General features: G+C 38.0%; 1 protein-coding gene across 2 annotated transcripts in view; it reads right to left on the reverse strand.

Annotated features, from left to right (window-relative positions):
• RNF115 (ring finger protein 115) overlaps positions 1-22,734 on the reverse strand; it is a 53,022-nt gene that overhangs the window by 8,753 nt on the left and 21,535 nt on the right. The window contains exons 1-6 of one of the 2 annotated variants that reach the window (XM_031967420.1): positions 19,658-19,716; positions 18,207-18,258; positions 15,565-15,622; positions 5,790-6,001; positions 1,014-1,085; positions 533-605 (exon numbers count right to left, since the gene is read on the reverse strand). In XM_031967420.1, the coding sequence (XP_031823280.1) occupies positions 533-605; positions 1,014-1,085; positions 5,790-6,001; positions 15,565-15,622; positions 18,207-18,258; positions 19,658-19,667 (477 nt within the window). In that variant the 5' untranslated portion in view covers positions 19,668-19,716. Of the gene's footprint in view, positions 1-532; positions 606-1,013; positions 1,086-5,789; positions 6,002-15,564; positions 15,623-18,206; positions 18,259-19,657; positions 19,717-22,734 lie in introns of those variants that run through there. The other variant, XM_031967419.1, reaches the window with a different exon arrangement.

Consider the following 22,734-nt stretch of genomic DNA (forward strand, 5'->3'; position numbering starts at 1 on the left):
TTAATTAGGGGCTGGCTGGTCATTCCTCAGCTGAGACACAAGTGGGCCAAAATTTGATCACAAGGTAACTTAAAAAGTGGAGAGGTAATGCTATAAAAAAAGATCATAGACTAGTTCATAGTAATAGCTACTGACCAGGCAAACCTCACTTACCAATAAATGGAAAGGAAGCTGGCAGTGATGGAAAAGGAGGAATGGGATAAACTTTGGCAATCTACAAAGTCGATGAGTAAATTCATCCAAATACACACACACACACCAGTTTGTTACTAGAGAACACCCCTCTCACTGGGGTTTAAACATCATCTTCCAGGAAATCACTTAAACCCCAAAAGTACATGGAAACCACTTTCCAGACAAAATGCACCACACCTATTTCATATCAAATGGAAACTCAGATTCAGGAACTGGAAAAAATTGTAAATAGTGGTGACTTCAAGGACTTACACAGAAGCACTTATAAAAAGAGTAAGGAAAGCCTAGGACCCAGGGAACACAAAGAATAGACATCCTCACAAAGGCAGCTCCTCACCTGGGTAACAATGGCATCAAGCCCCGCCTGACCCCAGGCATAGTCCCCGGGGTTGGAGTGCAGCATCCCACTCCTGCAGATGGGATGAGATAAACAGCATTAGGAGGGGTCACCTTGCCAAGCCCCAAGAAGAACTGGCAAAGGGACCCCGATCTGGGGAATCTCTGCTCCTCTAACACCAGGTGAAAAGGAGGTCCTCAAATTGTCTAAATGGAATCAGAAGGGTGGAAATGTTTTTATCTCTAAGAATTCGCTCTCCACATACTAAAGTGAGCACAAAAAAAGAATTTCACCATATGTGAAATAGAAGACATCAGAGCAAAATTCAAAAATCATAATGAAATAAAACCCACCCACCTACCTGTGGGCCCTATCTAAAAGATCACTAGTGGCTGCTCTCTTCACCATGAGTGGGACAGAGGGACAGCATCAAGAATGGCACCGCTGAACTTAACAAAACAAAGGGCAAGTAGTCACTTACCATGAAAAAGGGTGGGGGGAGCCAGGAATTGCTGAATTTGCAAAGAATCCTGCAAAGATCTGTTGTATTATTCTGTTAGAAAAGAGAGGGGAAAAGCACACAGAATCAAATTAAGAAAATAAATAAATAAATAATGATGGTCACCATCTTCTACAAGTCAAGATAACATAAAAAAACGACAGGTGTGAACCTAATTAGTCCTCCCAAACAACAGCTTCCATTGAAATCACCATATAAATTGTAGCCAAAATAAATAAATGCATAGTACTACACCAGAAATTCATGTGGAAATTTTCTGCATTGTTGTAGTGGTTAATTTCCTATAAAGCTGATCCAAAGCAAGATCTTAAGTCTTTACAATCATCACTGCAAACAAAGTGCCAAGCCAGATGTGGTCATCTTTGAGTGTCCTATCACCCAAGGATGACTCTTCAATTCAATTGCTGCTTCTCAGTCAACACTACTTGGATATCTTTTGTGAAGTACCTGAAGTCTCAGACCATAGTCTGTTAGCTTTCATTTTGACAGCAGGAGTAACATTATAATTATCTCTACCTGTTTTTTTTTTTTTTAACTTTAAATTATGTCTCTTTGTGTTTAAGAACCCAAATTATTCTCACTCATTGCAATAATGAAAAACGCCCTAGATTTTCTCATCAAGTCATTATAATGTTGCATTTTACAATATTACAATTATAATATTGCAAGTGCACTTTAATGTGCGACTATTATACTTTATCAACTCCACCTTACCTAAACGAGGATTGGAGTGTGGAGCATTCAACTTCTCCCAAAGAATTATATATATAGAGAGAGAGTGAGTTCAGGGCCTGGACTGTGCAGATTACCTATCATACTTTCCATCTGCTACTCTGCTTGCACTCCACTGAACAACATGCCCCCGAGGTCCCTCTTGGTATCCTTCCTCTCTCCCTTCTTCCCAGCTTCCTTTTGCATATTGGCTCCCCCCTCCCTGGATCATAAGGCTTCTCGAGGATAGAAACTGTCTTATTTCTATCTCTAGTGTTTGGCACCATAACTGGCAAATAGTGGGTGCTTAATTACATATTTATTGAACTGAATAGATATAGTATAATATCACATATTTAGTAGCTGTTAAAATTTCTACAATAAGAAAAAAATTATGTATCAAGGTTTCAAAGTTCAGTTTCCTGTGCCTCCTGGAGACCATGAAGCATCTCATTTTCATCTTGATCTTCTCCATAGTGTTTTCTGTCAACGAGCACATCTACATTACAAAAGTCATGGACCAAGGCTTAGGAGTCTACACTATTGAGAATACAAAGCTTGAATCATCAACCAGGGCCAGAAAGACAGTAATAATAATAGCTCATTTATGAAGTAGTGAGATTTGCAAAATGCTCTACATAAATCATTACTGTGGACAACAGGGAAAAGCACTCATTGTTAGTATATAAAGAAATGAAACAAAAACACCACAGTACTAAAAAAGCATAAACAATGTTCCTGTAATTATAACTTTAAATCCATTTCTGCACTAATTATGGGAGCACAAAATCCTATTCCTCTTGGGTTTTCTAAAGCCATGCCATTCTGTCTGTTCCTACAGCACAATGGAAAGTCTTCAAGTCTAGGTCTGTATTATCTGCCATTCAAATTTAAGGTATGTTCACCTTGGAGAAACTCATCAACATAAAGTTGTTTATCATGCCACAGCAAGTCATAAGCCTATCTACCCAGGCTCTTTGTTGCAACAAAAAAGTGGAAAGTGGCAGAACAAATTATACAAGTTTATAATATTCACCATTCATGATGGTGAATTTGGTTTTCTGAAATTTCAGATTCAGAAAACTGATACAATAGTGCCATAGGAAATAATTTTAAAACAAGACTAGAAAAAACAAGAAAAGACATGTGTGAACTGATTCAAAATGAACACAATCAGGAGAAGGACTCATACAACCTACTTCATTATAGAGGCATAATGGACCCAAGGTCAAGAACAAAATATGTTACTGAACATACCCAATGTAGGCAGGTGCTTTGCATATTTGTTATAAAGAATTTCTTTATTTTTCCCCCAACATGAGGAGAAATTAAATGCTGGTTAATTTTTAAAGGATAGAGGAAGTTATAATCTGCATCCACAGAAGTGATATCTGTGCTTCTTTTACATGAAATAGCTGCTAAATTACTTGACACTGCAGGCCACTCAAGTTGCAGCACTCTTTACTTGAAAAGGAGAAGGATGTGTCAATAAGAAACAATGAAGCTTGATTTCTTTTTATTTGGAGAAAAAAGGACTAGGTTTAACCTGGTAAGTTTTTCAAGCTGCCATCTATTGGTGTGGTAAGGATTTAAAAAAAATAAAAGGCTTTAAACCTTGAATTCCACCTATTCATTGGCTCCCACAGGATCATGGATTTAGATATGCTAGTAATCTCAGAAGCCATCTAGTTTAACTGCCTACATGTTACAGATTAGGAAGCTCGCCCAACACCCCACAGGGAATAAAGGGCAAAAGTGCGAAGTGGGTAGCCCTGTTGCCATTCCCAGTGCATCAAACTGACCCAGCTCTCACAAAATTCTTGCACATCCTGTTTTTCAGAGATTTGTCCAGAACAATAAATTAATCAAACATTTTTTTCCTGTTATTGGCAGCTAACAGAATCGACCACAAAATATTTTGATATCAGGTTGTGTTGTTTTGTTTTTTTCTTAAGTAGAATTATTTCTTGTCTTGAGAAATGGAAGTATCCTACTATAGTAATTAACAGAAAGGAGCATCTGAATGCCTCATGACTCCATTTCCCTGAAGAGTTAGTTCTCAATTCCCAGAGAAGCCAATACTTACACTATTCCGACATTATCATTAAGAATTTAAAAAATTCTTCCTCACTTGCTGTCACTTAGATTTCCCCTTCTCCAACTTAAGAGGAATGGTAAATGCTTAAAGGAAGCAGGTAGCATCACAGTACATAAACTGTTAGGCCTGAAGCTGAGCCTTCCTGAGTTCAAATCTGACCTCACACACATCCTAGCTGTGTGACCCTGGGCAAGTCATTTCTCTATGCCTGTCTGTTTCCTCATCTGTAAAATGATCCAGAAAAGAAAATGGCCAACATCCAGCTATCTCTGTTAATAAAAAAAACCTTCAAAATGGGGTCACAAAGAGTTGTATACAACTAAAATGACCAAATAACAACAAATGTTTAAAAATATAAATGGAGGGCACCATGATAAGAGTAGAAAGGATGGGGAACTTGGAGTCAGAGAAGATCTGGGTTCAAATCCTACCCCGACACTTACTAATTGACTGACCCCAGGCAAATTCACAACCTCTCTGGACTATAAATTCATTTTTTGGAAAGGGGGAATAGTAATAAGTAATAAAGGCCTGTTCATATAATTAAGCAGTCTGCAAATCTTAAGATGCCTCATCAAAGCTGGATTTCATTAAAAACATAGCAGAATTCTAATGATCTCTTTAATCTACCAAAATACAGTTGGTCTAAGTCTTCAAACAGAAAGCCAGATACACCCTTTTCACTTGTTCTACAAATTCATGGCAATGAGATTTCAGGAAGTGAGTTCATTGCTGAATAAAATCACATCTACTAAGACCTTTTGGCAGAAGTAGATTCTGAGGTGAAGGCCCGATTAGAGGAAAATAATAGCCCATGTGGACACTCCTCTGCATAGAAGGAAATGGGAAACCCAGAAAAGGAAGCTAGCGCCAGTGACGGGGAGGTGCTGGTGAGCAGAAGGGTAACATAATTAGTATATTCAAGTGTTGTTCTTGTTTTTCAGTTAAGTCTGAACTTCCATTTGGTCCCATTTGGGGTTTTCTTGGCAAAGGTACTAGAGTGGTTTGTCATGTACTTCTCCAGCTCATTTTATAGATGAGGAAACTGAGGTAGATGGGGTGAATGACTTATCCAAGGTCATACAACTAATAAATGTTTGAGGCCAGATTTGAACTCAGGAAGATGAGATCTTCCTAATTCCAGACCTAGTGCTCTATCCACTGTACCACCCATCTGTCCATTAAAAAGTTAGTAGTATTAACTACATAACTAAATTGTCTTCACTGAAGCATCAAAACAATGCATGACAAGTATAAAGTACCAAAGAATCAAAATGAAAATTACTTTTAGTAATCAAAACTCAAGGGAAAAAACGGTTGGTCAGTAAAATACACTGGAAAAAGTTAAGAGCCACAGAGTCAAAAGGCCTTGGGTTCACATCCCAGTTTAGTCACACTCCCTCAAGCAAGTTCTTTTCAAGCTTTCTGGGTCTCAATTTGCTTCCCTGTAAGACACAGAGGGGAAGGAAGCTGGAGAATGCATGAGCCCCTGTGTAGCTCTAAATTATGAGCCAAAAGAAGAGGATTGGATCCCAGTGATCCCATTTTATCTTTTTTTTGTTTATGCTTTGTTAACTAAAGATCAAATAAGATAATATTTGTAAAACATTTAGGACAGTGCCTTCACTATCAGTGGATCCAAGTGACTCTTTCAAAGCTAATAATCCTGACATACATCTCGGCCCAAGGTCAGCAAGCTCTATTTCTGTGTATGCTGATGAGAAATCAAAGCATTCATTCTATAGACAGCAGGCATTTTCTTCTTAAGGAACATGGATGTTGTGTTATTTTGGAAATTGTCTCTTATCAAGCAGAGAAGCTAAGATTGATGCACTCTAGAAAAAAATGGCATAGAGTCTTGGCAAGGTTACCCAGAAAACAAAAATTACCACAACTGTTTTTAAAATGTCTTTAAGCTCGACACTTACCCCTCAATTGCTGGGGACCGGTCAGGTCGAGAACTCCCCCGAGATCGGTATCTCCTGGTCATTGGCAATCTGGGGGGCCTGCTGGGTCCCCAAAGATCTGCATGAGTTTGATGACCCCGTTCATTATCTCTAATGTCTTGATCCAGTGTACTGCTACTCAGAAATGGTCTAAAATCTGGGAAAAACATTGTGTGGTCCAAATGGTCCCAGAGCTGGTGAAAGTGAGAGACAGAGAACAAAGAATAAAACAAAACAAAACAAAACAAAAAACCAAAAAAACCCCTCAAATTTGATAATTTTCCAATCTGGCAAATAGACAAGTTCTTCCCAATTTCATGAAAGAGAAATATGTTCTCAAAAGTAAATTTCATACACAAGAAAACCACTAATTAAAGTTCATTCATTTAAGAGCCAAAATCATAGTTGCACAATTTTTTTCCTAAGATCTAGGTCACATTCACATGTCTCTTAACCAGTCTCATTCTTAGGATTTAATTTGAGTTAGAGGTGATAACAGACTCTGGCTACCATAATCACCTAGTCACTGAGAATTAAACCTCATGGTTGGGTGCATGTGAGAAGAAACTATCATCTGTGGATTCTATTCTATTTGCAAGAGTCCCAAACCTTCTTCTTCCTCCTTACCCAAATACTACAGGACTCTCCCATAGTAAAGTTTCTGTTTCTAAATATGTTTTCATAAAAAGGGTTGGTTTTCTTTTTATTCTATCTTTAAAGAGGAAGAACATTACATAATGAATCATAATTGAAAGAAAAATCAATCTGAAAATTTCTTAAATTTTAGATGGTTTGTCAGGTAATTTTTAGGTTCAACAGAAATTCCTTTTAGAATTATTTAACCCTGGTAACACCAGTTTATATTACACACACACACACAAACACACACACACACACACAAGCTCACAAGTACAATACAGAACCAGCCATGGATTCTAATTTAAAGACTGTGCCAGCTAAGCAAGGCTATTTTAACAGATTCTAACCAGCTAGACAAAATTCAAGAATGGGCCCACCAGGCAGACTGATTTGCAGTTGTCTGAGGACCAGCATAGTTAAGTCTGCAGAAGCTGATCATCAGGCTGGCAACAATATGGGACCAGAGCAATTCTGGATGATCTGTGATGTAAGAAATATCCACACTGATGACATAAAAGAGAATTTTTAAGATACAGGGTGGGGCAAAAGGACCTGGGTTCAAATCCCAGCTCAGCCATTTACTTCCTACATAATCTTGAGCAAGTTATTTTCTTTCTTTTTTAAAAAAACATGTTAAAATATATGTTAAATTCAATATATGTATATATATTTATACAATTCTCTTGCTGCACAAGAAAAATTGGATCAAAAAAGAAAAAAATGAGAAAGAAAACAAAATGCAAGCCAATGAAAACAAAAAGAGTGAAAATGTTATGTTATGATCCATATTCAGTTCCCACAGTCCTTTCTCTGGGTGTAGATGTCTCTCTTCACCACAAGGTCATTGGAACTAGCCTCAATCATCTCATGGTTGGAAAGAGTCACATCCATCAGAATTGATCATCAAATAATCTTCTTTTGCTATGTATAATAATCTCTAGGTTCTGCTCACTTCACTCAACATCAGTTCATGTTAAGTCTCTCCAGGCCTCTCTAAAATTATCCTGCTGATCGTTTCTTATAGAACAATAATATTCCATAACATTCATATATTATAACTCATTCAGCCATTTGCCAAATTAAAGGGCATCCACTCAGTTTTCAGTTTCTGAGCCGGTTATTTTCAATCTCTCTAGAGAACAGAATCTGGTGGTGGAGAGAGAGGAGGAAAAGGAAGAAGAGAAGTAAAAGGAGAGAGAAAAGGGGAAAAAGGGAGAGGGGGGGGGGAAACAGGGAGAAAGTGTATGTAAATGTGTTAAGAGAAAGAAAGAGATACTATATAAAATACCATCTCTTACCTCTCATGAACATTCCCCACTCACAACATATTCTTCAGGCCCTGATTCCTAAAACATGTCCACCTCAGTCTCTAATTTCCTCCTTCTGGAAAGCATCTCCTAGCTCAGAGATCTGAATTCAGTTGGCACTGTGGTATGATCTTGAGCAAGACTTTAAGCCTCAATTCCTTCATCACAGGTGAAGCCTATGGACCCTTTCTCAAAATAATGTCTTTAAATAATTGAAGGAAATCCTTAATTTCAGTTGGGATAATGAATATAAAAATGGCTCTTTTTTCCCATCCAAGTTAACAGGCCTCTTGAAATATACCCACAAACCCTTTGAGGCTGATAGACCCAGATCAAGAGAACCCATCCTCCTCTTCTAGGTTGTTGTTGTTCAGTCATGTGCAATTCTTCATGGACATTAATGCACCAAGGTTTTCTCAGCCACGATCTCAGAGTATTTTGCCATTATTTCTTTCTCTTAGGGAAGAATTTATGGCCAAAGAACTAAAGAACATTATGAAATGCAAAATGGATAACTCTGATTATATTTTAAAGGTTTTGCACAAATAAAACCAAGGTAGCCAAGATTAGCAGGAAAGCATAATGGTGGGAAAATTTTTTTTACAGCCAGTCTTTCGTAAATGCTTCACTTCTAAAATACAATAAAGAACTGAGTCAAATTTACAAGAATACAAGCCATTCCTCAATTGATAAATGGTAAAAGAATATGAAGAAAATTTTTAGATGAAGAAATTAAAGTCATCTATAGTCATATAAAAAAATGCTCTAAATCACTCTTGGTTAGAGAAATGCAAATTAAAACAAGTCTGAAGTACCATCTCACACTGTTCAGTCTGGCTAAGATGACAGGAAAAGATGATAGATGTTGGAGGGGATGTGGAAAAACTGGGACATTTGTAACATTATTAGTGGAATTGTGAAGTGGCCCAACTATTTTGGAGAGCAATTTGGAACTATGCCCAAAGGGCTATTAATCTGTGAATACCCTTTGATCCAGCAGTATCTTTACTGGGTCTGTATCCCAAAGAAATCATTAAAAAAAAGACCCTTATGTGCAAAAAATGTAGCAGCTCTTTTGTGGTGGCAAAGATTTAAAAAATGAGGGGGTGCACATCAATTGGGAAATGGCTGAATAAGTTATGATATATTAAAATAATGAAATATTGTTCTAGGAAAAACTGTTGAATGGTCTGATTTCAGAAAGGCCTGGCAAGATTTATATGAACTGATACTGAGTGAAACAAGCAGAACCAGGAATACATTGTACACAGGGAACAGCAAGATTGTGTGTAGTGATCAACTATGATAGACTTGGTTCTCAGCGGTTCTGAGATGCAAGGCAATTTCAATAAACTTTGGCTGGAAAATGCTATCTGGTTCCAGATCGAAAATCATGGACACTGAATGTAAATTAACACATGCCTTGTTCATTCTTTTTTCCCTTCTGGTTTTTCCTTTGTGTTCTGATTTTTCTCTCCCAACATGATTCATTTGGAAATATGTAAAAAACAAATATACATATATAACAACAACAACAAAAAGTAACAAGAGAAAATAAAAATAAAATAAAATAACACAAGCAGGAGATTTTTTTAAAAAATCATTTCTTCATATTATTGTTCTGTAAGAAATGACCAGCAGGATGATTTCAGAAAGGCCTGGAGAGACTTACATGAAACGATGCTGAGTGAAATGAGCAGGCCCAGGAGATCATTATATACTTCAACAACAATACTATATGATGATCAATACTGATGGACATAGCTCTCTTCAACAAAGAGATGAACCAAATCAGTTCCATTTGTTCAATAATGAAGAGAACCAACTACATCCAGTAAAAAAAACTATGGGAAATTAGTATGAACCACAACACAGCATTTCCATTCCCTCTGATTTTATCCGCTGGCATTTTTTATTTCCTTCTCAGGTTAATTTTACCCTATTTCTAAGTCAGATTTTTCTTGTGCAACAAAATAACTGTATGGCTATGTATACATACATTTTATTTAACATATACTTTAACATATTTAACATATATGGGTCTACCTGCCATCTAGGGGAGGGGGTGGGGGGAAGGAGGGAAAAGTTGGAACAGAAGGTTTTGCAAGGGTCAATGCTGAAAAATTACCCATGCATGTATCTTGTAACTAAAAAGCTATAATTTAAAAATCATTTCCTTTCCCAGTGATTTAAGGCAAACAGAAGTCATTCATCCAGGGTTTCACAGCTAGTAAATGTCCAAGGCCAAATTTCAACTCAGGTTTTCCTGACTCCAGGCTCAGCACTCTATCCACTGAGCCATCTAAGATGCTTCTAAGAACTTAAGGCAATAGCAGGAGACTGTATCCAACTATTACCTATTCCCCAGACTGTCACTGTGATGTGACCTGGACTTCTCTAGAATCTTTGGGAGACAAGAGTTTCAAGTTCAGCTGAGTTAATATCAGGCAAGTTGGACCAATTTTTTTTTTTTTTTTTTTGCTTAATGATAACTTACTCCTGGTTATCTCAAAAATCAATGGCTTCTGATCTGCAAGAGAAGTCTAGAACTTTTAATTCTCCCTGCCTAGAATTGTCAGTGAATCCAACTCAACTATATGTGTCCTCAAGGGGAAGCAATATCCCCCGAGCAACCTCCTCCATGACTCTCTAGTCTCATTCCACACTCTATTCAACTGTAAGAAGAAATGAATTCCCTCTGGCATGGAACAAGGCAATTTCACAACTGTATACAGCAGCACAACACAATGTGACATCTACTGTATTTACAATTTTTAAAATACAGGGGAGGAAAATATGGTTTATTTCAAGAATTCCCTCAGTTATAAAATGTCATAGGATTTTCCCTGAGAAATATCAACTGGATGTAAAATTCTAATATCCTCTATTTCTTCCTCAAAATATCAAGAATGCCATTTTAAAGCTTAACGAAGTACTTTTCTAAGATTTTTAAGTGGCATACAATTTCTTCACTTGTCCCTTCAACTTCTCACCAAATGTCACGTTACCAACAGAACTATGTATTTGGCTCTACTGGCTAATTTTTGTCAATGACTTGCATGAAAGCATGAATTGCAACAAATTTACAGATGACACAAAGTTTCAGATTACTTAATGAAACTATTTGGCTGGATGATGTTAGTAGGATGAAACTGAATTGGAATAAATGTCAAATCCTACAACATGGCTTCAAAAAGCAAATATAAGGTGAGGGACATACGATTGGAGAGCAGTTGATATGAAAAAATATCCGGGGCTTTGGGTGGATTCAGAGGTCAATTAGTCAACAAGGTGATGTGACAAGCCAAAGAGCTAACCCCCCCCCCCCCCCTTATAGTTCAGGCTGTCTTTATGGCAGCATAGTGCCCAGGACAAAGGAAAGAGAGCACAATGCCCTCTGACCTCACCAAGTCACATCTGGGGAAACATGATGAGGTGCCACACAGCACTCCTGCTAAGAAAGTGATGAGCTAAGTTCCTCCTGTTGGGGAAGACCAGGATGGTGATAGACTTCAATCAGGACTTGGAGAAGACTAAGGGAAAGGAAGGCATTCTTAAATATGTGAAAATCATTGTATGGGAGGAGGGATTAGCTTTGTTCTGTAAGGAAAAACTTTCCAACAGATATGTTAGAGGACCTGGATTCAACTGGCCCTGTAGTATCACCCTGGGCAAGACACTCATCTCTTTAAACCTCAATTCCTTCATCACTGGAAAATGCCAAGCAAGGGATTCACAACTAGGTATTGTTTTAGATGGCAATTAGGCTACCCAGTCTCTTACATCTCTTCCAACTCTAGATTCTATGACCTTTATGATTTCCCTGAAGGATCCAGTGTGTGTACTCTGCTAAATTCAGAGATCAAATTCAGAGGCAGTTGTGTCTCGGACATACTCTTCAACTCTTAGTCTCTCCTGAACTTTTATCTCCTAGATAATTAGAAAAATATCCAAGAACCAACCACACCAAGATCTGCTCAAAGCTCCCTAAAACCCACACAGTGCTCTTTCCTCATCCCTGAAGTCATCTATTCTATCAGCCACTTTGGCTCTGAAACAATCCACTGATATGATCTAAGAGTCTTGGTTTCCATTTCTCACTGGCACCCATAAACAGTCAGCCACTTTTAAGAGACTGACAAAGCCTACATGTAGCTATGGGATTCACTCTCTGCCATTCTCTTTCATCAGTTATTCAGAATGGAACATAAAACAAAAATCTCAGGACAGCCTCCTCTAGTCTTTCCAAATCCCTATAAAGTGACAGTATTTCTGGGTCAGCCTCCATTATGCCTGATATACTTCTCAAATATTGCCTTTCAAATAAAAGTGATTTTTCCCTTCTCTCAAAAAACCCAAGCTGATTTTAACAGTACTATGTTCAGTATGTGAAGGAATGAATTACTAGCCTAGATTCTACAATTTTACACAGACAATAATCATTTCATGACAACCACCTTTTGTTGGGGGAGCCAGTGCAAGGTTAGGACAAAGGTGAGCCACAGGGCTTGGCTTATCCTACACCACTCTTTCCCTTAATCTGGGATCCATAAGTTCTGTTGCATTTTAAAATAAATATATTTTGGCAAATATATTTCATTATAACTGGTTTCCTTTATAACCCTATGTATTTTGATTTATGTATTTACTAACATTCTGAGAAGTTTATAGGTTTAACCAGATTGCTGAAAATATCCATGACACAAAGGTTAAAAATCAATTGTCATCTGGGGTCTTTATACAATCTTTTTTTCCCAAATAAGTATGAATATAAGCAACAGAATACAAATTTCTTCTGAAATATTTAATTTCCTTTAAAGACTCTTCCAAGAAATCTTCCCTAAAGACAAAGCCCCACTGCCACTTGCCCCCCTCAATTTTGTGTCTACTATACAATCAATATTTAAATTCTCTAAATGTATTGTTCCCACTCCTGATCCCCAAATCACTACCACTAAAGTACACTTATAAACTCCTCAGCAGCAGGGACTCTCCTTTATATCTCCTGGTGGGGATGATGATGAAAAGTACAGAGTAGGCACCTAATAAAAACTTAATTGTTAGGGGTAGGAGGAAGGAGAAATTCCTTTTATATTCTTACTAGGTAATTTAAATTTTTTAGGAATGGTAATCACAAAGAAATCACAGGATCCCAATGAAGGTCAAAATTCAGGGGAAAAGAGCACAACTGAACAGAGGTAATCAGATGTCCTGGTACAATATAATCAGTACCTTAAGATCATAAAACTCTACACTACAGACTATGAGGAATGGCATAATTATGTCCCCACTAGAGAAGAGCTCATGCCCCAGTCTTGAATCTAGCATCATTATAGTTAGGAAATTGACTCATAGATATCATCTCCTTACTCAGTGTATATTTCCTGGTCTGTCTGAATCATTCCTGCTCACCTGACACACCAGTCTTCTTCTATTTATCCCAAGAGAAGAGTCAGATCTTAAGGGAGGAGAAAGATGAAATTTCTTTTGTCTTGTGTGTAACCAGCAGCTAACTGTATAACTTGTATGATCAAGTGATTAATGAAGACAAGAATTTAAAGAGGCTTCCAGGGCTGAAACTAACTATGGGATAGATATCATGGAGTTGAAAGAATCACCAAATCCATTAATTCAGCCTTTTCTCTCCCTAGACATCAAAAGAGAATAAAAGAGTGCTTAACAAAGAACAGGATCTTTCTAGATATTTGAACCATGGGAATTCAGTCAGAAAGTCAATAAGCATTTGTTAAGCTCCTACTTGGTGCCAAGCTGTGTATTCAATGACATTCAAACTGGGCATTTGGAAGGGAATTTGAAATCACAGAACACCATGATACAGTGCTAGTGCGAGGCTCCAGCGTCAAGAAGAGTTCAAATCCTGCCTCAGATATCAGTTTGTGTGATCCTGAGCAGGTCAACTAAGTTACTGCAGCCTCACTTCTAAACAGGGATAACTATAGTATGTGCTTCACAGGATTGTTGTAAGGATCAAATTAGATTAGACAAATGTCAACAAGGCCTTCTTACAATCAGAAAGGGAGCATTCAAGTTATTTTTGGACTCTGTTCTTGATTTACTCGTATTCATGAATTTAAAGACATGTATCCCTAAATAAGTAAAGGCCTGAGGATCTGACTACGAGTTTGTTAATGTTACTCCTCTACTTGCTCATGACTTAGAAGCTCAGAGAGCCACTAAGCTGGTACTTATGGAATCATTTAACCTCAGAGTTGGAAAAGCCTCCAAAGATCCCAGATTCTACCACCCACTAGAAGCATGAGGTTCGTCTACAACATCACCTACAATAGTGGTCATTCATTCAGCCTCTTCTTGGGCACCTCCAATGACAAAAAACACACTATTTCATGTGGCAATCCCTTCCATTTCTTGACAATTTTTAGGAAATTTCTCTTTATGATGAACCAAAATCAAATTCCATATAATTACCATCCAACTGTCCTATTTTTTTTGGGCTAAGCAAAACAACCCTAAACCCTTTTCTACATGATAACCTTTCAAATACTTGAAAACTATACCTGTGTTTCTGTCAGCCCTCTACCCCAAAGAGTTTTCTTCTTTAGGCTAAACATACCCAGTTCGTTCAGTAGATCCTCTTAAGGTTTCCAAGTCCCCTCAATTCTCCTGTAATCTCCTTCTAAAACATGGAACCCAGCCACTAAGGAGTTAAAATGTGGAGTTTTAATTTAAATTACAGAGGAATTTTATCTTTTAAATTAAGCTTTCATCTTTCCTACTACTAGTCTGTAAGCTCATTATTATGATCACAAGTTTATTATCTGACCAGAGGCAGATACAGAAGATAGTAAACAGTGAAACAGAAATCAGTACCTATTTCCAAGCTAGGCTAACCTGTGAGGTGGTAGCTAAAAGGTTAAAAAAGAAAAAAAAAAAAAAAACTGGAAGAGAGATGCAAAGAAATCTTTTTTAGGACAATGGGTTAAGTTTCAAGGAGAATTACTGCACATTTAAATATTTAAATCATATATATATATATATATATATATATATATATATATATATACATACACACACACACATATATATATACATATATAAATAACATTTTATCATTATAAACATATAGAGTGACCACTTATTTTCAAATTACAATCAAGTTCCTTTTTTGTAACAGGTATGTATAATGAAGCATAATGAAGCAATCTTTTGGAGACCTGAACAATGTCAAAATACTCCATCCTTATCTCCCATCCAAATTCCAACTCTCCCAATTAATGTATATTCTGGGGGCTAAAACCCAGCACCCCTCCACAGAACAGGCAGCTTATTTCCTGATGACGAGGGCCAAAATGTAGTCCTGAAAATACCAGCTCATCTTGAACTACACTAATTGTCATGGCAGGGCTTTGACACTGCCAATTCAAAAGCACAGTTCAACCTCATTATTCTCATACTACATCACGCATCCCCAAAGTTTTAGCAGGGCTTTAAGCTAGTGAAGTTAAAACTACACTAAACTTCTGAGACACCTTATATGACACAGAAAAAAGCAGAAGACAGTAAGAAAATCAACACTTGAACCCTGATTGGACTCTGACAGTATGTGTCAGAGCTAAGATATTTGCTCTGAAATGGAGTTCTTACTGAACTCACACAACCAAAGATCCAGCCACCAAAAGCCAAACTTGGCTCTCAAACAGGCCACATCCTGCCTCTCTTTTTCATGAACACACCACTGTGTGCTCCACTCTGAACTGAATTTTGGCTCAACTTTTGATCCCAACAAGCTGTTCAAAGAACCCCTCCCCCTCCATGGTCAAAGTAAAACTTACCTCTGCAAACTGTGTTGAAGTGCTGTCGTCTATCCCGCTGCTACCACTATCTAAAAAACTAAGGGGAAACAAGAGTGAGTAGTGATCCCATCCCCAGAAATAAGTTCCTCTCCAAGAAGCTAAATATAGATGGAGACACATGACAGCAAAAGCCTGATAAAGAAAAAAAAAAAATTCACCACATGGCAACTGCAAAATTACAAGGAGCTGGAATGTGGGTTATTCTGTCAAAGAAAACAAATCAAACAAATTAATGTCAGTACAACAAACAGAGAGATCAAAGTGAAGCCAAAGGATGAATGGGGGAGGGGAAAAGAAGGAGGCGGAGAGAGATCCACTGGCAAGCAAAACAATTTCTTTTCTTCTACACAAAAGGGAAAAAAAAAGCATTCATGTCACATTTTCAACAATGTGTCACTTAAAAAAAAAAGTTCAACTTACTAGCAAGAAAAACAAGCTCTGGGACAGTAAGAACCAAGATTTTGACTCAGAATAGTTTACCCTAGTCTGAGACACAACCTGCTAAAGCAGAGATATGGATGCATGAGGAAAAACTTCAGCACTAGATCAGAAGGGGCGCACTGTGTGCTGCAAAGGAAGCTGCCCAATATCTTTATTTCTTACTGGCAGGAAATCACTGGCTGGAAAAAGGAGGTCCTTGAGATGACTTTTACTTCACGCTACACGTTCCTCTGGCAGTCACAAAACAACCTGATAAGCTGTACTTTCTCTCCTGCCAAACACCCAACCTGCAGCTTCACTCTGAGCATTTCTGCAGCAAATTTCATCACTTCCCCCCCAGCTCAGTGAAAGCAGGTTAGGCTACACACAAAACTGATGGGCAATTGCTGGGCTTTTGATGCAATAACAAAAATATCTTATTCACTGAATTAGAAGTCAGAGCCAATGCCCAGTCAGCTTCATCAATATGGAATTTACTTCTCCTTAAAAAAAATGTACTTTTTTCCACAATGGTCACCCACTCTTTGCTATTAACATTCCCCCACAAACCACCTCCTATAGGGATTTCTTTTAAGTTATAGTCCCACAAAGGAGATGGAGAAAAATTAGAGGCCCTACTTCTGCTTGCATGATTCTTATCACAGTCTCAGTCCCCCCCTTCAAGAAGTCATTATCTAGCTTTTCCTTCCCTCAGGAAGCAACAACCCTTAAACCATTGCAAAAAGGTGGGTCTTGTATCATGTACTTTAAATAGCCCTTCCTTTGAGGAGAAATAACATAAGGAACACAAACAATTCTCACCATATCTAAGAAAAGAACATGGTTTACTGTTAAGGGATTACTTAGAACCTAGAAATCTATCCTTCTACATTTCTACCTAAAACTACACCAGACCTCTTATTGCGAGAACAAAGTCCAAAACTGGATTCACAAGGCAAATTTGAATCAATGAAGCATCATGTTCTAATACTAAATATAAAGATACATATGAAAAAACTACATGACCACAGGAAAATGTCTTTTTCAAATTTAAACTCCAGTGCTGCACAGGCCCAACATACCCACACTTCTCAGGTAAAAACGTTTGGTGAATTTTCATGTCTCTCTGGAAATAAAGCTTTATCTAGGATGTCCCAAAAAGTCTTAGTGCAGCTTCATCCTCCAAACTCATGTTTCTTAAAACACGAGGCCCATTTTTAACAACTGTAGAGAATATATTTATTTACAGGAACTCATGAAATACGACCATCTATAGTAAGAAATCAGCAAATTATGCCAAAGACCTAAGAAGGTTAGGGAGCTAAGAATGGTTTTTACATTTTAAATCTAAAAACTTTTCTAAGCTCAAGCCCATACCAAAAAAGAGAGCTAGATGTGGTCCTCTGACAGTAGCTTACTGACCTCTGATCTACAAGTACATAAGGTCCTTCAAATTAATATGTACAAAGCTAGGCTAGAGAAAGAAAACCTCATTGCTGTTACCTAGTCAAATATTTACAAACTAAGCAAGGCTTGTGACCTTTACTCCATTATTCCTTCTCCAATAGCTCCCTAACCTAGGGGAAGGACTTCATTCAACAGACTGATGTCTTTCTGGAGTTACCAGACCTCATGTCAGCAGCGTTTGGGCACAGCAGTGCCTGTCCAGCTTTACATTCCATGTGCAAAGTGCTAAATGGGAAGCACTGTAAAGTTAAGAGAAGAGAGAGCTATGAAATCTAGACATCCAACACTGCTTTTCATTTGTATTGTCAAGCTAAACTTTGCCCACGGTAGACACTTGCCAATGAAGGTATAAAAAATTAACTTAAATGTTAAAAAAAAAAAAAAACCTTGAAAAAAATTAAGCCCAGCCACTACCAATCTCATTAGTTGATATGGTCTTAATGCATGCAAGACCCAAGTATCTGCAATAAGCACTGGATACATATGGAATACAAACAGAAAGTAAGCCCAAGTTAACATGCCGCCCACACGCTTTTCTGATGTCATGCCAGAATGCAGGTTTAGCTTTGCTAAAACGGTTTCCTCAGAATTTGAGTTATGGGAGCTGTGAAACTGTAGGTCTGTCCTAAATTGAACCCATGCATCAAGTGGACAAAAGATGAGGTCAGAAACTCCAGTTTATTTATGCACACACTCTCCACTCATTAGTAAAAACAAACCAACACTGTACATACTGTAAGGTGGTAGTTTTCCCCTGGGTTTGGAGGGAGCTTTCAACTTTAGGTTCTGCCAATAGCAACAGTAAGGGAATGAACAACTCTCATTACCTGTGAGAGACACTGTTACAGTATCCTGTTAGCTGGCTCTAACCCAGGAAACTCTGAGTTCCAATCTTCCCTCAAACATCGTGGCAGCATTACACTGAGCAAGTCTCAACCTCTTTCAGTATTCAAGATAAGTCTTTCCAAACTACAAGCTACAGAGAAGGTGACAATCTGAATTGTGGAATGGATTATTCCTAATAGGAGCTACCTACAGGAAGAAACCAGAGTTCAGTTCCTTCCTCCTATCCATTAACCATTATGAGCAAATTTTGGTTCTGCAGGACTCAAAGGAGATAAGCCTGAATACCTCATATCTTGTTTACTTAGCTAGAAAGAATCATTAATTCAACTATCTTATCAATCAACTAACTACTAACTACTAAATGCTAAAAAGACAATACCCAATTATCCTGAGTTTAAAGGGAACATGAAAATGAAACTATTTCACCTGGGATGAAATTGTTCTATTAAAATAATAAAAGAAAATGCATGTTCCTAAGCTATTAAGCCCTAAAAAATTGGCATTGTTCTTCCCCTTCTAAGCAATTTCTGCTTTGTCCACCACATAAGGACAGAAATGGATAGAAATGTCTTCTTAGATTTAATGGCAGTCAATCATTCTTCCAGGGACTAGAAATGGAAATCTGTTTCCCTAAACAAATTGGCATTAATTTGATCTCATCATAGATAAACCGAGTTCCTCTAAAGTATCAAAGGGAGGAAAACATGGCTTCTCCAAAGTCAAGTGAATTCTGTTCTTTATAAATAAAGCTGCTATGAATATGTGAAGCTTGCCACCCTCGCCAGAAGCTACTCTACCATGATGTAGCATAGCGTCTTGGCTTTCACACAACAGAATAGATCATCATAAATCTAAAAGCATCCTAGAATCCTAAGAACAAAATGATAATCAACTCTAACTGGTATGAAAATAAGGATTTCCCAGAAAATACCATATTCCCAGGATCATTGGGCTAGGGAAAATAATGGAACAAATATTTATATAGTGCTGATTATATGCCAGGCACTGTGATAAAGCACTTTATAAATCTTAGCTTACTAGATTCTCATAACAAACCTACCCCAGCTGTTATCATCCCCATTTCACAAGTAAAGAAACTGAGGCAAACAAAGGTCTTGTGACTTGCCCAAAGTGGTGGGAGGCTAGATGTGAAGTCAGGCCTCCCTGCCTGCAGGCCCAGCATTCTAAGCAGTGAGCTATCCTAATCCATTCTTCATTTTTCCCTTTTCTCTCCCCCACTGCTATCTCTTTAGAATAAGAGAACCAAATTAACTTCAATTCATTCAATTCAAATGATTAATCACACAGCATCTGATTTATTCATGAACTTGTACAATACCTGGAATCATCAGTCACTTCTTCAATAAAGCCGGATTCACATCTGGGACAAATATACTCCTATAAAGGAAAGGAAATAAAAGTCGTCAGAGAGCTGACTGTGCAGTTTCAGGCCAGTAAACGACACAAAAGCTGATGCTGTGAGAGTCTTAAGTGCACGTCCAGTTGTGCAACGGCTTCCTGTTGTACACAAGCAAATACTGATATGTTTGGAGGATATGTGAACTGGTTTCCAAAGGAGAAGAAATAGATGTGAACGTCAAAAGTATGAGCCCCCCTTTTTTCCAACTGCTTCACTCATTTAAAAATATCTATATGGCATCTGGGTAAATCTTAATTATCTACCTTCCTCCTCAAATCTAACTCAATGAAAAATTTCTACTAGATAAATGGGCATAGAAACAACACATTATAATGCTGGATGGGACAGAAACAGATGTACCACAGATCATCTTGTCAGCAGAGGACATTAACAGCAGTGTTGCTAAATTGGTCGAAGGCAGAGCTTTCCCATATTTCTGGTCTGTTTGGTTTTCTGACTCCAAGTGCCTCAAAATAACACGTAGCAGTCTCATGTGGTGCAAAAAAAAAAGTCCTAACTGGAAAGCACAGAGTAGCATAGATTTAGGGCTAGAATGGATCTTGGATGTAATCTAGCACTGCCTCAATTACTGAGTCTCAGAGAGGGTAAATGACTTGAACCAAAGTTACAAAAGGAAGAAAAACACTAAGACTCAAAGCTGGAGCTCCCAATAGAGGGATCTTCTCACATTGTCATTTGAAGATTTCTAAGTCAATATTTTAAGGCTTATGATTAGGTAACTGACTATATTCAAAATTCAGACTTATAAAGACAACCAATTCTGAGAGACTGTATTCAGTCTGATTGGAAGGATGGAGAGTGGAATATTCAACCTTCCTTTCTAAAGAACACAAGCTTGGCTGAGAGCAAGGCAGAGCATTTACCATCAGCCACTCTGCTTGGTTTCAACTCCCCCCTCCCCCCCAAAAAAAGATACTCCAGCTCCTACCCCTGGGAGCCTTCTCCTATCAGCTCTTTCCCTTTGGCTTGTGGTCTTCTCCCATTAGAATGTAAGCTCTCTGAGAGCAGGGACTGTCTTTTTTATCTACATTGCTCAGTTCAGGGCCAGGCACAGTTTAAGTATCAAGCTTAAACCCAGATCACATGAGCTCACAGGTAGGCCAACAAAAAGTCCACCCTGTTTTTGTTTTGGTCCCATAGCCAAAGAGTGAACATAAATAGCAATTGTGGTTTGACCGGAAACCCTGGGGTTCTTTTTCTCCTAGATAGTTCAAAATCTACGTAAGAAAGGACATTCTTTGCCTCAATTCTTACCCAGCCTAAATTGCTAAATGAATGAGTGGTTGCTTCAGTCAAATTGAGACCTGTTAAAAGACTTTAACTTAAAAAGGCCAGGATATGCCACAGTATCCAGTCCTCCTCATCTACATCTGACCACTGGACTCAGATGGTTCCAAATGAAAAAGTGAAGCAGGTGACTTTGCACAGCTTCCCTCGCTTCCAAAACAATTCATTTACATGTCACAGCATCGTCCAATGTCATGGTCCTTTTCAGAACAAGGACCAAATAACAAAAGTTTGGCCCATGGTAGGTGATGAGGTCATGGGTCATTAAGTGGTTTTGGCAGAGAGGGCGCAAAGTATTAATAAGATTACTCCCTGAGGCAAGGAAGAGCAGGATTGAGGATCAGCTTAATCTTACAGGACTACCCCCGTGGAGGTCTTGAGTAACCCCACATTACTATATCCAATCAGAAAGCTAAGTTATGGTGTCAAAGCTCCATGGTTAAATTTCTCCTAGATAGTCTACAACATCTCTTTTGGGTTAGTTTGACAAGGTGTTCTGCCTCCTGGTGTCTTTCTTCTCATCTCCTCCCACATGCCTTACCGTGTGTTTTTCTTTACTACTATTAGGGTGCTAACTCCCTTTCAGGTTTTAGCCTGCCAGTCAGTGGTATACTCATGGAATATTTATTTCCTTTCTCCTGGTTAACTGTGAGTTTCACTGAGAAACTTGTCTTTTCTACTGTTGATTGTTAAAACCCCTTTCCTTGCTAATTATATACTCTCTAAAATCTATTTCATATTTACAACTCCTAGTCCCTATTTTACCTCTTCACTTTGATTGCAACCTCTTCTCATGAATAAAATTATTTTTGGGTAAGGAGAAAGACCCTGTAAGTTCTTCACATGTAAAGTGCTACTGAACCCTATCATTTGATGTTGAACTCCATCATCTGGTATCTACATCTATCTCATCATTTGGTGCCAATTGCTCTATTCACTCTTACCAATAGATGTTTAATAAATGTTGACTGAATTGAATTAAATAATTGAAGTAATTAGTAATTTTACAAAGGATCCAAATCCTGATTGGCATTAATTACATTGGTAAGTTTAAATTGTTGCTTCTCCCACTCTTCTGGAACATCCTCTACAAAGCAAGAGGCCTAGACTATGTCAAATCTTTTTAAACTGTGGGTCTTAACCCCATATAGTCTTGAGTACCTAAATGTGGAGGGGGGGGGGTCCCAAAAAATTTGGCAACAGTAAAAGGTTTCTGAACCAAAAGTTAATTCAAAATCAAATGTGCAATGAATCTGAGGTGTTTCTGGCAGTACATGGCCATGCTGTATTGCTCAACTTCACTGAAGTGTTGGTTCTGAACAAATATGTGCACTTTGCACTGCATGCATGTAAGTTACTAGAAACACCTCGGCTCAGATGCACAACAGGTGTAAAACTTTCTTGAGCAAAAATGGGATCATGAGTGGAAAAAGTTTAAGAGCCCTGTACTATGTCCCTGCCAGCTCTAATTCTAGGATAATCATAAACTTTAAAAGATTAGTAATCATTATATAATATACCTCCTATCTTACAGGCTTTGTTATTCTCAAAGAGAACCAAAATATCAGGAAGTAATGCCATGACATGCAAGTGAATTGGATTTGCAAAGCCATCAGTCTCACTTTTTCCTCCAGAACCATGGGAGTCCAATGGTAGGATACAGATGAGGACTACAGGAGATGGCTCAG

Source organism: Sarcophilus harrisii, chromosome 4 (assembly GCF_902635505.1).
Source record: "Sarcophilus harrisii chromosome 4, mSarHar1.11, whole genome shotgun sequence".
Lineage (NCBI taxonomy): Eukaryota > Metazoa > Chordata > Mammalia > Dasyuromorphia > Dasyuridae > Sarcophilus > Sarcophilus harrisii.